Source organism: Triplophysa dalaica, chromosome 11 (genome assembly GCF_015846415.1).
Source record: "Triplophysa dalaica isolate WHDGS20190420 chromosome 11, ASM1584641v1, whole genome shotgun sequence".
Taxonomy (NCBI): domain Eukaryota; kingdom Metazoa; phylum Chordata; class Actinopteri; order Cypriniformes; family Nemacheilidae; genus Triplophysa; species Triplophysa dalaica.
This window is the reverse complement of record NC_079552.1, coordinates 3,070,152-3,085,998: the sequence shown is the minus strand read 5'-3', so window position 1 is coordinate 3,085,998 and position 15,847 is coordinate 3,070,152. Positions and strand designations below refer to the sequence as shown.

Here is a 15,847-nt window from a genome sequence, read left to right as displayed (position 1 = left end):
CCACTAACTTTCATTGACGAATTTCTTAAAATATCTTCTTTTGTTTTCCACAGAACAGTCATATGGAGGTTTCGAACAACATGAGGGCGAGAAAATGTCAGAAGTTTTATTTCTCCATTTTAAGGTGATCTCCACTGGCCAACAAGACAAACATGATGATCAAGGAAATTATAATTCGGACAAAATATCCATTCCACACCAGCTACTGTACGTTCATCTTTTTTGTCTAACACATATTCATTTGAATTCCCTGTTTTTTCCACTGATGGAGTGATGCATACAGTATATTCCTCTGTGAAGTGAAGCATACATTATGTTGGCTTAGCACAAACACTCACGCCACACTAAGAAAGCTCTCTGCTGCAAAGCAAATTACCCCGATTCACCCCACACCACTGATGCAGGATCGGTTCCAGTGCCGAAACAAGAGCCAACTCCCTCACAAAGGAAAACAATGACACACGCATGCAGATTAAAGACGGGCACAAAGAAAATACGCTCCTTCCAGAGATACACACATAAATCAAACGCAAGAAGACAACAAGACACATCTCTCGCAGCCTGAGCCCTCGCTTACCATCCAGCCCGAAGCAGGAAGTAATTTTTTGGGCGTAGTTGCACAGTCCATCGTAAGGAGGCTGTTTCTGCGGCTGCACAACGCTCCTGTCTCCCATCACTGCTGACAAACACACCCGACACACTCTTACACACTCTCAGGACGGCCCGGCAGGACGGACTGAGGCTGTGTCCTCATCAATATTTCACACGTGGCCACGTGCACACGCACCAGCCTTGAGCACAGTTACGCAAAATTGCTGAGCCAGTGTGCCCTCGCTGTGTGCGTTCTGGTGTCCGGGCTGGGCGGAAGTGGAGGAGGAGACTCGGGTTACCGCGGTGCCGGTTGTCAAGGATAGGCCATTGATGCCGCAGCTTAACAGGTAGATGGGGAGCAGCCCTGGTGCAGAGGCAGGGTGGGGCAGTTACGGGATGAGCAGGGCTACTGTCTCTCTAATGGACCGAGAGATGCAAGAACACAAAGACAAAAACAAACACAAAGATAATAACTATTATTTTATCCTGACATTCTATCTGGTTTATTGTCAATCTGGCAGACAATGACGTGGTCTTATTGGCCAAATGTGATGTTTAGATAAAAGAAGGGCTGATATGATGCAAATGAATGATGCAGATTTAAAGATATCAAGATCAGACATTCTGTTTTCTGACTTGGTTTACAACACACTTAGTTGTTAGGTGACAGAATGTTGCTTTTAGGTTAATATTTGCAGTTTTTTATAGTTTGTGGCAATAAAGCTTTGCAATTAGCATAAAAAAGTATGGCAATATCACCTTTTTTATAGCATATTTTGTCATTTATTTATATATTTAATTTTTCTTTACTATAGTAACAACTCCCTAAAATGTATGAAAAGCTGCTTTGCAACAATGCAAAACCACAAAAAGTTCTCTATAAAATGTATTTTAATGGAACTGAAAAGAATATGCGTAAAATTTTTAATTTTTATTTTATTTATATATGCTATTTATGCAACATGAAGATGATTAAATCATTTAACTTGGAAACAAGCAATACAAACAACCTTATAAAAAATTAGATATTTTTAGCTAGTCAAACAATTGATCTGGATTTATCACATCCAAAATAAACGTTTGTGTTGCCATAACATAGGTCTGTGTATTGTGCATATTACTTTAGTGTTTATAAACACAAACATACATGCATGCATGAATATATATATATATATATATATATATATATATATATATATATATATATAATATATAAAAATGAATAAACTATAAATTATTAGTATATAAATATAAATACATATGTCTTAATATTTCCTATATATATAAATGTATGTGTATGGTTTTGTGTCTATAAAAACAAAATTAATATGCACGGTACATCAAATTTACATAAAGAATATAAAATTGTGAACACAAACATTTATTCTGGATGCAATTTATCAATATTGATCGTTTACCGCTCCATTTTTTTATATTAAACCAAAAATTGGATAATATGCAGACATGATAGAACATACTAAGGGGTTAAAGTTATTGATGTTGTGTTGATGTTTTAGTCCTTCAAGCAGTTCACATGATGCACATGAGAACATGGCCGCTGGTCAATAACCCGCTGATATATTGATTCACTTAAAAGCAACAGCATTAAAACATGTGAAAATGCTGAGTTGTGGGAAACCCGCCTGGACATTCTGCAAACCCGCGCTGCACTTAACATCGCACAATGAATGTTTTTTTATCTGTATTTAATGTTTTTTGTTTTAGTAACTGACAATCTCAATATGAAACTACTGTCTCTCCTACACGTCTCTGGAATTCGACTCTTGAGTTTGCTAAAGAATCACAAGAGAATAGTCTCGCTATACAAACCATGCTGTCTCTAATGTGACAAAACAAACCTTGATTCTCAAAAACCCAGAAAGAAATGCCTACATCCATGTTTCAACATCCAGTATAAAGTTTTTTTTAGAATATTAAAGGCAGTAAGGAGATTATTAAACAAATTAAACTTTAAATAAGTACAAATTGGGATTTCAACAAATAAAAAGTAGTGCTATTTGACTTGAGTCAGGTCAGAACAAAATGTTTGTTTCCATGTTTAATTGCTCATTCAGGTGTGCACTTTACTCTGCTGCCATCTGCTGGTTACCCAAAGCAAGCTCCAATAACTCATTCACGTTTGTGCCGAAGAAACCCTTAGAATCCGATCAATAAAAAAATCATGGTGATTAATTGAGACTAAGTGAAGTAAAGGTTATTAAGTTAATCGATATGTTGTATTATGGATGAGAGAATCGAAATAGCTTTTCACAGCACTTACAAACAAAATTCGTGTCTGCAAAGCAGAAGATAAATTATTCAACACGAGGTAAGATTGCGATGACATGAGTTACGGGAAATGACATGTGTTCATGTGATGATGTCACACTCACCGCGCACAGACATTTCTAAGAACAGCGTGTCCGGTCCTGATGCTGCGTGTCTGAGTGATGATGTGGGAGGATGACGCTCACCGGTGTCGTCCAGCAGTGCGCATTCAACATCCATTGAGCTGAAGGATGCTCGACATGGGCGTGTCCTGAAGAAGGGTGTTCCTGCTTACTGCTCTATAATAGGATATATTTAATAGCAACATCAACAATAGTAGTTTATAGGGTTCAGTATATACGTATATATATATATTTTACATTATTGAATGGATTAATTGAAAAACGAAATAGAAACCTGGTAATTATTACTGTATTGCAATACTAGTTTAGTTGTAAATCTAAGTTATACCGACAAAGATATAGCATTATATATGATATTTTTAAACATCTGTGTATTTTGATTTTATCAAATTAAAAGCGATACATTGATTTCAAAGATTTAAATTCCATTGACAATCAAATATAAATTATGCATTTTGTGCAGTTGTATATAAAACAAATAATGTTATGAGACAAAATAAAAATGTTAAAAATAACATAATACCTAATCCGGCCCTAAATGTTAAAATCTTTGGATGCTGTAATTGTGATTATATTCCTGTGCTATAAAACACATTTTTACGTTCCTGAGCATCTCCTGTTCTTGCTTCCAGCCATTTGAAATACAGATCTCCCAACATCACCCCCAAAGTGCTTTCAAAGTTTGACTCCATATGAAGGGAAACATATCTTGGGGATTTTAAACACACTGAAATTTTGCAAAACAGACAGCTGCCGAATCAAACCACACCATAACAAATCTGAAGAATGCAAATGTTTTAATAGGACCGGAGAGAAAGCCACAGGACAGAGCAAATCTCTTGGAGGAGGTTTACAGTCTCAAAAAAACCAAGCAAATGATATCACATGGCAAATCTCATCCCTCAAATGATGCCTGTTTGTCACCTTGTTCATCTAAAATGTGTCATGTTGTGACACCCTGGCAGTGATAGAGAACATAAATTCAATACGTCTGACAAATGAGCGAGCATCAGCTGTACAAGTGAAGAGAAGAAATCAGTTTAGCAGAACAATGAAAGCAGATGAAATTCATAGAAACCTAAACTACAGACACTTTCACATGAGAAAGCCCAGTATCTTTTTTACCCAACACATTTCCTTACAACATAGCTCCAAATAAGAAACGCAGCGCTCATACAACCATTCACTGCTTTAAAAATAAGGCATTAGAAATATCCCCATAAATAGGCAACAAAAGAAGACTTGTCATATTCTTTTGGAATATTAACAAATAAACTCATGCATGCATTTCACACCAGACATGACTACGGTTATAACTGTACATCTGTATATACACAGTTCAGGACACGGTATAAAATGTGCATGATCAAGAATAAAAAAGATGAATTTTTTCCTCTGTCTGAAACAAACACGCTTCTCCTCCTTTGGTTTATAAAGAAAACTGAAAGACAGACATTAAGTTTTGCACATGAACAAAATGAACAAATTTAATATACAATATTGTGCAACTTCCGCGTCTGTAAATGCAAACCATAACATGTTTTAAACACTTAAGTTGTGGATGGAAAATGCAAGCTAATGTTTGAAAGTTTAAGAAAAATGTTACCAAACATTTTAAACCCTGTAAAGAGCGTTAAGTAAAAGCCACAATGTCAAGTTATTTTAAGAAGGCCCAGGAAGCCAGCTCTCTTAAAAAAATAGAGCACAAGAACACATATTTCAAGCTGTGCCCCGTCTTTGCCAAATGTACACAGTGTGCATTTAGAACAGTCTGTCCCTTTCCAAAGTGCAGAGAGCAGCTTGATGAATAACACTATTGCTGGTATAATTCCACACAGTCGGATAATGTAAATGCGTAATGCTAAAGCAGCTAAACTCCAGTTGACCATCTCGGAGCAAGATACATTTTTAAAGCAACAGTGCACACAAATAAAAATGTTGTCTTTCTTCAATGCCCCTTACGCTGTTCCAAACCAGTGTTTTTTTATTTAAATAAGTTAGGCTGAATGTCCGTGCGATAACTAAATCATTATTTATACTGTCAAGCTCAAAAACAGTAGGGAAAGATGATAAATTTCAGCCCGGTTCTCAAATCGTTTAGTTTCAGAAGATTCATATTAGGACCTACTCTTAAAATACCATTACAATTATTTTCAAGCTTGACCTTGAATGTAAAACATCGCCAGTATATTCTGAATAACACCTTTCACCTTTCATAGAAGAAAGGAAATGCAGGTTTGAAAAAACGTAAGGGTGAAGATTGGTGAACTAGTCCTTGTCATTTTAAAGTAATCATAATTTTAAAGTAGTAATAAATACATGATGATACAGGATGAAGGGCACAGTTACAGTCTAGCTGAGACCAAGGCAAACACACAAAAAAAAATGGTTTAGGAATACTGTCAAAAACATAAGGGATGAACAGCTCTCTGCGAAATTGAATTCCGAGGGGAACACTGCATTCGATTCGGATTAAAAGAGTAACAGCTGAAATCAACACTATAAGGAAACCGACAGGACGAGCTTAAAACGCTTTCTGATTCTCCAATCGTTTAAAAACAGTTTTGAATCCTGAGTTATTGTCATTTTACATCACAAATAAATTGGTTGCATTTTACACTCGTTTCAGTACTAATGACTTCATCTCAGAAGAACAGAGACGACAGTATCTTAGATACTGTTAACGACAAATAATATTAATTTAATATTTAATTTAACACATCATATTTTTTTCATTACTAGAATCGAATTAAGTAGATTTGTTTTTTCTTACTTCTAGACTTCATTTTTTGGCTTAACATTACTTTAGATAAATAATTTCTCGTTATGCTCAAGAAATCTCTCACCCATCTCTAGCTATACTGTACTGTGAGGATTATATTACATTCTTTTTTTGAAAAGCAGTTCTCCGCTGCTGCATCTCTCTCAGAACAGCGAGCTCGGTCACCAAACTGAAACCTCCCAGAGATAAGACATGTGAAACGTTCTTGAATGGCAGTCCTGCGACGGGCAGGAGTCTGTGCTGAGGGATGAGTGAGGTTTAGTTTTGTCGTTACGACCATCGTCTGGTTGAGTATCAGTCTATGTTGCCTGTACAGCGGTGAGAGGATCAAGGAGAAGTGGAGGTGGATGCGGACGCATGGAACTTTACAAACGCGATCGCTGCTAGTTCTTTGCAGAACTCCTCCAGAACAATGACGCCCTCAAGCAACGTGGTGTGATCAATGCTGGAAAACAAACAGGACCTATTCATCAAACATATTATTTCAAAATATATATTTATCAATGCCATACTTCACCCAAAAATGATAATTATGACATAATGTTCATTTTTGGGTCAAGTATCCCCTTTAACAATTTATTTTAAAGATTGGTTGAATACAAGCATTAAAATCAGATAAGTTTTTTTGAACTTCTGTCACCAAGGCACCAGAAAATTCTTTAGGAAACTTCTGCTAAATGAATTTACATGGTATCAGAGTGCATTATAGACAGAGTTTTGTACAAAAAAAACAGGAAAATCTGAGAGCTCTTACCTCATGCCTTCTGGTTCAAGACCCAAAAGTCTCTTCCTGACCAACAGAAGTTTAGGGGTGAACTCAGGGATGCCGTGTGTTCTTAACATCAGATCTCCAACCACCTGATCAAAACAATCAGAACAACAGGTTTAAATCAAGAATACATTTGTGATATTGATTCATCGCACAATGTTGCACTAAAAGATTTAAGTACGGTAAAACCGGGCCAGTTTTCAGTAAAGCATACTGAATTGAAATGGACAGGGGTCATTCCTCAGAAACTGCAGAGTTGGGGTCATTTTAAAAGCATGTTATTGTGTTTAAAGCATCGATTGAGTCAGTAAGAAAGCAATCGTACCCTGACGATGACTGAGAAGAGAGATCTGCAGCCTGGCGCCAGGTTAATGTATGGGTCCAGAAGATACTCGTGAAGATGAGCGTGAGGCAACAGAGACAGCTTAGACAGCACAGACGTCACCTGCAGGTTCACTTCATATGGCTACATGGAGACAGGGGAAGATAAAAAGATCATTTTTGGGAGAATAATGTCACCAAAAAAAACGTGCATGCTGCGAATTAAATCCAGCTGCGAATTAAATCCAGCTGCAAATTAAATCCAGCAGCAAAAAATTAACAAAAGGTCCACGTACCTGATCAAGGATTCGTCCCATTCGGTCAAACAGAACTTTGAGAAAGTGTCCCTCAAAAAAACTGTCATCCAGATTACACTTATCGAAGGGTTTAGGAGTGCTGCTCCAGTCCCATTTCTGACAAACTCCACAGTAGTCCCGAAACTGTCAACATACAATGAATTAAGGACATACCTTTCCTTTGTTTATGTGCATTTATGCTGTGTTTTATCTTATACAATTATAAAACAATAAATCTACGTAGCTGCAATGGCTGTTAATTTCAAAATATCTTTTTCAGATTAAAAAAATGTAGTTGAAATGCATCAATTTGGATGGATTTAATACCATCAAATTGATGATTTTTTAAACAAATTTCACACATCCCTACTGTCAAGATGAGCTTGACACCGACACGCAGAAATGAATTCCTCACCTGTCTGTGTGCATCTCTCAGATAGGTGTCATAGCCTGTGCCCTCAACTTGATAGGATGATTTTGCCTCATCTGGCACCAAACATAGGAAACTACAGAGAACACAAAATACTGAAATCTGCACAAATGTTGAATCTAGCAGGTGTTTTGTCATATGTACATGACCATTCTGCGCTACCTGTTAACTATTTTATGAACCTCCGTCTTCCCATCAGACTTTGTGTGTTCTGTGCTCTGTGGCGGTGAGCAGCTCAACCAATCAGAGCTGGAGAGTCGGTTATCAGGGGATAGGTCTGAGAACAGCGGGTCTTCTTCCAGGTCTCTGTGGAAATATTGCAAGACAATATAATTAGGCTACAACGTAATAACATGATTAATAGCAAAGTCCTATCACAATTGTTAAAGATGACTGTAACTGTTGCGGTGCAATACTTATGTTTGTATATGCATCCTTATGAAAAAAAGTCTGCCTGATAAACGCACAAATACAACCACACATTTGATGGCAATGCAAAAAGGTGCTAGGTAATGCACACAGCTTGTATTTTAACTTTAAATTTGAAAGGAGTACACAGCTGTTTGAACGAAGCAAAATGCTATTTGACATCATGCATGACTTTCAACCTTGATTTGTGGGAGCATCAGTAGAATGTGTAGAAACACACAATTGTAATTAATATTTGAATATACAGTATTATCAGTTGTCTCTTAACATTATACCACAATGTGCAGAGACTTTATTAAGCAGATACAGACCATGTGAATTGGCGGCACCATTAGTGACACCAAATTACACAGATACTGGGCAGAAAGTGTTCTCCAAAAATCTGTCACAATGGTAACATGGTTCCACCCAAAACACTAAACTTGCCACGTCAAGCATTCTGGCATGAAAATAAACTTTAACACAAAAATTATATCGATTTAATTTGGGCTTCAAACAACTCTCACTACCAGTATGAACACAAATACACATTTCAAAAATATCACTTTAGATCGACTTCCATTTTAGGTTTATTCATTGAAAAAATCTTGAAGATGCAGGTTTTAGTATCATGCAGTTGGTCGATCAGAAAGATTGAGCGCTTTAGCAGCAGTGCGGACGGGAGCTCTTACACGGCGTCGTGCGGCTGGCCGTTCTCCATGTGCTCTCGCTCTTCTCGTTCCTCCGGCTGTTTGTTCTCCATGTAGTTACGCTCCTCTAAGCAGCGCAGCACCAGGTTGTGCAGAATGTGCTGGCACGGTTTCTGCAGCAGATGCTCGAACAGCCTTATTGTCATGATGCTGATCTAGAACCGGACACAGTACACAAAATGTAAAGACTGCAACAGTATATTGATAATCTGTCATATCCAAAGATGATCCGTATTCATTTAGATTTGAAGTAATAAGGCAACCAATGAGGTCACAGACGGCAGAATGACCTCATCTGACAGGTGGTCACAGTGTTCTATAAGTCTGTATCTCAGGGGATGTTTGGTCATGCTTCCAAGCGTCTCTGGGCCGGTCTCCTCGCCCAACAGAAAATACACCATCTCCTGCAACAACATCTCTGATGTCACCTGTCTGATGATCCGGTTTAACAGAGCCGTGGAGGTCAGAATACCAACCTCTGACCTGGAGTATCAAAGAAACACAGAGTGAGTGAGAGTATTGGAGAGTACTGGAGCCCTAGCGTAGAGGGAGTGAAAAGGGTACACAAACCCAAGAGAGCTTAAATACGTTTAATGTTGACCTTGGTTCCCCCCTTATTCTCCTGCCAACACACACATTTAGAGAATGAAAGGCCACTTACGTTTGCATTAGCTGAGGCTCCATTACAGCAACAAAGAAGCGTTCCCTCACGGCCCGGGCCAGAACTGTCGCAGCAGTCTACAAAGAAGCAAAAACACAGAGATTAAACACGTCCCGCCATCTATATGAACATTTTCAGATGAATCGCCTGCAGAATTTTACCTTTTGAGCCTCTTTGATAAGCTGATCGCAGTAGTCCAGCCACGACAGGAAGGAGATGAGCGCGCGTTTGCCAGCAAAAGCAGCACCATCTTCCTTTAGATTGTACACATCCAACCTGCACATACACATACAGTCAAAATAAACAAACAAAACAGATCCATGAAGAATTCAATATTCATGTCATTTCAATCAGTTCGAATATATCGAGCATTTCATGTCTTCACCCCGACAATTTTTGTATTCTTTCAGATGTGTTTTATCAAAAAAGATATGCCACTTAAACTTTAGGTTTTGTAATGCAAGTCTTAGGATGTGTCATTCTTTTACCCCCAGTTTACAGACTCCACAGTTTCAATGTCAAGGGGGTCCATGGACTGAGGAAGGGCCCGGTAGAACTGTCCTAGTCGGTCTGTGAGGAGTTGAATGAGCTCTGTGTTTTCTGTCAGGCATTTGGCTGCAGCTGGTTCAGGTAAACTGACTATGAGCATCAGGCCCTCACACGCCTTCACCACGATACGACCATCCTGAAAGAAAGACAGGTTTAGTTGTCACACACTTGAACAACAAAAACACAGATTCGTCTTATGTCATTTAGCCAGCAGGGGGCGACTGTGGTGTCACGGTGTTGCACTCACCGGACTCTTGGTGAGGTTGAGTAGAGAGCCGACTAGATTATAGTTATCACTGTTTGCCAGTGTAGAGTGACCGGAGGACGGACTAGATTCGGCTGACGGGCTGGTGGCTTTACACGCTGCGTTTTCCTGCACCGATGTGAGATTTTGGTTCTGATTCTGTCCAGTGTCTGGAGAAGATGGATCCTTTCTCACCACCTCACCTCCACCGTCTTTAGCAGACTCCAACTTTTTATTCTTATTCTGCAAAACAAACATAGATGGAAAAGTGCCAAAGGTAAATATTAGCTCTGTTCCAAAACCTAGCAAGATGTCTAACCAATCAGCATTTTAAAGAACCACACCCTATTTTGGCCGCAGTTTAAACTACATGTCACACACATCCTCAATACTCACTTCCAGGAAGAAGTTGACAAGGTAGGGGTCCTGTTTAAGTTTGGCACAGACTGTACACAGAAACTGGATCTCTTCATTCTCTGTAGGAGCAGCCAGAACTTCCCCACACAGGCGAACCATTTTCTGAGGAGAATGACCAGACAAGACTACATAAAACATACAGCTTTAAAACATTTATTTTCACACAATACACGTTTTGTGTATACCAAACAATGCAAGTGTTTTAGACATAGTCGAGGACGGTCATTAGGCTCACCTGTACAGGTCTGTACACATTTATGTGAGGCAGGAGAGGTTGGCGAATTCGACCCAGCAACTTGGTGTAGAAAGTCAGAACCTGCTGTTTCATTCCAGGTGGGCACTAACAGTACACAAAAGTTATAAAGACAGTATTAAAACTCATGTTGAAGCATATGATTAGTGAATATACTTTCTTTAGTTAGAGTGCTTTTAGCCATATATCTTACTTGTGAGTAACCCTTTCATATGGATCGCAAAAAGTACACTGGGACAAGATTTATGATGACAACAAAAATGGCTCTAACTTCCAAAAGAAAAAGGTCAGAGTTTTAAGACCCCTATACTCTCACATTAAAAGTTTAGCAGTATTTTTTTTTGCTTTAAGATTTGATGGAGGAGTGATTTGGCTTTGATAACTCTTAACATTTGATTAATATGCTTGAGCTTCTTTAGAAACAAAGCATTTGCCTATGTTGTTAACTGAGATTTTATTTGTACATACTGTAAATGACAGGAAATCAGTGAACAACACCAAAAACTCACATCCGCTTTGCCCAGGGTGAAGAGTGTCTCAAGGATCTTGTGGTGAAGAAGATACTCCATACATGGTCCCGTTTCGCCTGACTCTCTCTCCTTCTCCTCCTGAATCAGAATATCCAGCATCTGCTCCAGGTGGGAGGGAATGTTGGTATCCGTCACTGGGGCTTTGTCATCTACATAGATACAAACAAATGATTGTATTGGTGACGTTTTGAGGCAGTGATCGCCCACTTATCACTGGAAATGGTTTATGCAGTGTTTCTGTATAGGGATTGCGAAAAAAAGTTAAAAGGCATCAATAAACATTAGACTTTCCTATGTAGTCCTTTTTAAATCATCACATATTGAGAACTGCACCAGGAAACAAGAGGCTTCAACCATATACAGGTGATTTCTTACCTGATGTCTCTATGTAGTAATGTGTGATGGCCTTCCAATGATAGACAAAGTCCTCTTGCAAGGGCAGTGATGGTGCAAGCTTAAAAAAATGCAAATACATATTTTTTTATTCTGACAAAGTTAAACTGAAAAATGAACATGTACAGAATTTATCCATATTTGGTTGATATGTCATTACGCAATAATGATAGCATGAACTAGAGATGCTATGCATTTTAATTGAAAACAAGCAGTAAGGACCTGAAGTTAATATTAACAATCTAATATAATAATTTCTGAGCATGTGATGAGTGACCAGAAATGACTGCTCAATCTGACACATCTATTACATAAATTGATTCGATGACATAATTTGTGTGTTTTTCTATATTTAAAATGTCAGACTTTCGAAACCCACTGTATTTTTATACTTTATTATACCCAACTGTATAAATATACAACAAATGAGGCAAAACAAGACACACGTTTAAAACAAGCAGAACTTCTATAACAAACGAATATACAACTGTCATAACATGTAATGAAATACCAATATTCTATATTTATATCGTATGCATGTCTTAAAGTATATGCTGTTTCGACGTGGTAAGGGGACTTATTTATTTAAATGTACAATTATGGTTAAGATGACGTTAGATTTGATATTTCTGATTTGCATGCATGTACCATAGAAACAGCTGGTTTGTTTACATCCTACAATGAGCTGCTAGCATGCTAACTGGCTAATACAAAACCACATACTGTTTATTTCACACGATCCTGGCACTACATCTCACAAAACGTCACAAGGCTACAAATACATATGTATGTTCATTAAAAGCCCAAATCGTGTGCGTCCATTAAGACATGTTAGTGATATAAATCAAATTGCGCAACAGTTAGCACTTCTGGCTAAATAACGTAACAGCGCAAACAAAGGTTCACTTTGATGCTACTGTTAATAAAAACACAATAAAATATACTCAAAATGACACACACAACCACAAACACGTTAATATATATGTAAACCACTTTAAAAGTTTTTATTTTTAATATGTTCTGACACATTAGCTGTTAGCTCGTGTGCTAGGCTAGCGGGCCATCAACACAAACTGACTGACTGAAAGTCCGTTTTAAGGCACACAGTCGTATACACATTGTGATATATAGATTTTAAAGTCTCACCGCTTCGACTGCATGCTGTAGGATGGATGTGAATTTTGAGAACATGCTGGTTTTGGGCAGAAGGAGTTTTCTTCTGGAGGTCTCCTCGCGCTTCCCTCTGGTGCGCCTGCTGTTACTGCTGCGGTGATCCAGATTGAACACTTATATGATACTGATCCAGATAAAAAAACTCTCGAATACATATATACCCCACACACACAGCGATCGTGTGGATTTAAGGTGCAGAACACAGTGTAATGTTTCCACGCATAAAACAAGTAGTGTTTCACTGTGGGATGGATGTAGGTTTGTCTTTTTAAGGCCACGGTGGCACTTCCATTGAGCTTTAGACATGCAGTGATTCACAGTGAGATCACTGATGATCACTACCGGCAACATTCATTAGATTCCAGAAAGGTTTTGAAAGCCAGCAGACAATTTTCAAGTATTTCTTGTAGTAATACTTGATTTTAGGGAAAGCTTAAAAAAGGAAAAAATCATTGACGCATTTGAATAGCTGACAATAAATCTCTTCTTTCGCAATTGTTACCATAAGTTACTGCAAATAGTGTTTTTCAATTCAAATGTATTTATTTGCTATAGTGCTTTCACATTGTTTTATCTCTGACATCAAGAAAAACCGGTAAAAATGGCATTAATATGGCCTACACTTGTATATTAAAGTTTCAGTGAAGTTAAAAATGACAATGCCTATTTTTTCATGAAATATTGCAGTTTTTGTTGTAAATAGTTTTATCAATGTGGGCCATTCTATTTTTAAAATTCGTGTGCCCTCATAATCTTTAACAAAAAACTGAAATTGCACTTCCTTCCTTCTTCTTCTTCTAATGGTGATTAATGGCGGTTGGAAAACCAACTTTCGGTGCATTACCGCCACCAACTGGACTGTAGTGTGAAGTACTGATAAGCGTCTAGAAATTAACAACTTAAACACTAAATGCGAGGAAAAAAAACAAAACATTTTATTTAAACCTATTACTTTAAATTCTCCTGTCTACTCCTATAGCTTTAAAATATTTCATAATAACACTATATATTTTATCTTGTTCTGCATGTATTTTCAATAGAGTTTCCATATTAAATGATACAACACCCAATTTAGATTAGATTAGATTAGATTCAACTTTATTGTCATTACACATATACAAGTACAGTGTAACGAAATGTAGTTTAGGTCTAACCAGAAGTGCAATTAGCAAGTGCAGGATATACAGTGTGAATAAATACAGAATACAATATTAGGAAAATACTATACAATGGCCATGTACTATGAAAATGTGACAGTCGGTATGTACTATGAACAATATAGACAGAAGGCTATATACTGTGAACATTAATGTACAGGTGGTTATGAACAGATAACAATATAGACTATACAATAGTGCAAGTGACTTGAGTGTGCATTAGTTACAGACATTAGCTATTAAAGTTACAGTGCAGTAGATTAGTTGGTGCGGTTATTAAAGGTACAGTGCAGTACATGAGTTATTGAAGTTATAGTGCAATACATGAGTAGATGCAGTTATACATTTACAGTGCAGTAGATGAGTTAGTGCAGTTATTGAAGTTACAGTGCAGTAGATGCGTTAATGCGGTTAATAAGGTCACAGTGCAGTAGATGAGTTAATGCAGTTATAGTGCAATAGATGAGTAGATGCAGTTAGTTATGCAATAGATGCAGTTATGCAATAGATGAGTTACAGTGCAGTAGAGAAGTTGGTGCAGTTATTGAAGTTACAGTGCAGTAGATTTACTTACTTCCTTCATAAATTCTATTCTTTCCTTTACATATTTTATACATTTTCCACTTCCTTCCTGTGACGACTTTCCATCTTAAATGATGTATGTGAGACGGCTTGGGCGGAGCATCCGTTAACCGCTCCCCTTTAACTGTCAGTCTGCTGCTTGTTCCATTTCAAAATGCAATGGCTGTTTTTATACATGAAATTAAATTGCAGTGAAAAACGAAAGCCACGCCCACTATGTTTCTCTGTAGAAATTCCAAATGCGGGACTTCCGCGGACTTTAAAGTTTGGGGGTCATTCTTTTCATTCGTTTATTCTTTATTTATACTTTTTTCACATTATAGAATAATAGTGAACTCATCAGGACCATGGGATACAGTTGTCCCTGTGGTAATTATGTTTCTACTTAAAGCATTAATAAGAAATTAACTCTACATTCTATTAGCACAGTTAAAGTAACCCTTTGACTAGAATTTGCAAAATAGATCTCTTGGCATTTTATAAGCCAGCTTTTTGATCCAAGTTATCCATTTAAAAAAAAACATGGTTTTCTAGAAAGAAATTTATATGTTGACAGAATTATATTTTTGTTCACAGTTGTAATTTCAAACATTGAAACACATCTTCAGTTTAAAATATTTTTAAGAGCATGAGAAACAATTTTGTCAAGTGATTCCAAACTTTTAACCGGTAGCGTACAAAATAAAGAGAAATAAAATCAAAATGATTATAACACTTACTCAATCAAAATAGTACTATATCATTACGATAATAATTTTAAAGGGGTCATACGGTGCGAATACGTGTTCTTCTGTGTCTTTGGTGTGTTATAAGTTGCCCATGCATGTATTAGACACGATAAAATTGCTAAAATTTAAGTGTAGGAACAAAAGATGCATTCTATCCAAAAGCGAATGCTCACAAAGACCTGCCTGAAATGCCTCGTGTAACCACACCCCCACAAATCTACGTCAGTTCGTAGTATGATTTGACTAAGACCGCCCAAATGTATACGCAAGTAATGGCTGGAACACACTACAAGACTTTTGCTCAGATTTTTGCCCAGATTTTCAGTCTGGAGATGTTGCAGAAAGTTTGCCCCAGTCTGCAGATTTTATCATGTATCGTTTTCTATGCAAACGTTCAAAAAGTCTGCAAATGTATGATGTCTAGTTTTTTCAAAACATGTTC

General features: G+C 37.4%; 2 protein-coding genes across 2 annotated transcripts in view; both read right to left on the bottom strand.

The window, feature by feature from the left end:
- The window catches only part of ablim1a (actin binding LIM protein 1a), a 33,808-nt gene extending 30,695 nt beyond the window's left edge, over nucleotides 1-3,113 (bottom strand). Inside the window, 1 exon segment of the mRNA XM_056760043.1 lies at nucleotides 2,985-3,113. Coding sequence (XP_056616021.1) covers nucleotides 2,985-3,099 — 115 coding nt within the window. The 5' untranslated portion in view covers nucleotides 3,100-3,113.
- A 671-nt stretch (nucleotides 3,114-3,784) lies between these two features.
- Nucleotides 3,785-13,229, bottom strand: fhip2a (FHF complex subunit HOOK interacting protein 2). Its single transcript, XM_056760042.1, has 17 exons — nucleotides 12,912-13,229; nucleotides 11,748-11,826; nucleotides 11,352-11,521; nucleotides 10,825-10,929; nucleotides 10,569-10,691; nucleotides 10,176-10,415; nucleotides 9,868-10,064; nucleotides 9,541-9,655; nucleotides 9,380-9,456; nucleotides 9,009-9,201; nucleotides 8,701-8,873; nucleotides 7,763-7,906; nucleotides 7,586-7,676; nucleotides 7,171-7,314; nucleotides 6,879-7,019; nucleotides 6,539-6,642; nucleotides 3,785-6,229 (listed from the first exon to the last, which is right to left on the bottom strand). Exons 1-17 carry the CDS (start codon nucleotides 12,954-12,956, stop codon nucleotides 6,112-6,114), a joined length of 2,259 nt encoding a protein of 752 aa, XP_056616020.1. The 5' UTR covers nucleotides 12,957-13,229; the 3' UTR covers nucleotides 3,785-6,111.
- Between the last annotated feature and the right edge of the window lie 2,618 nt (nucleotides 13,230-15,847).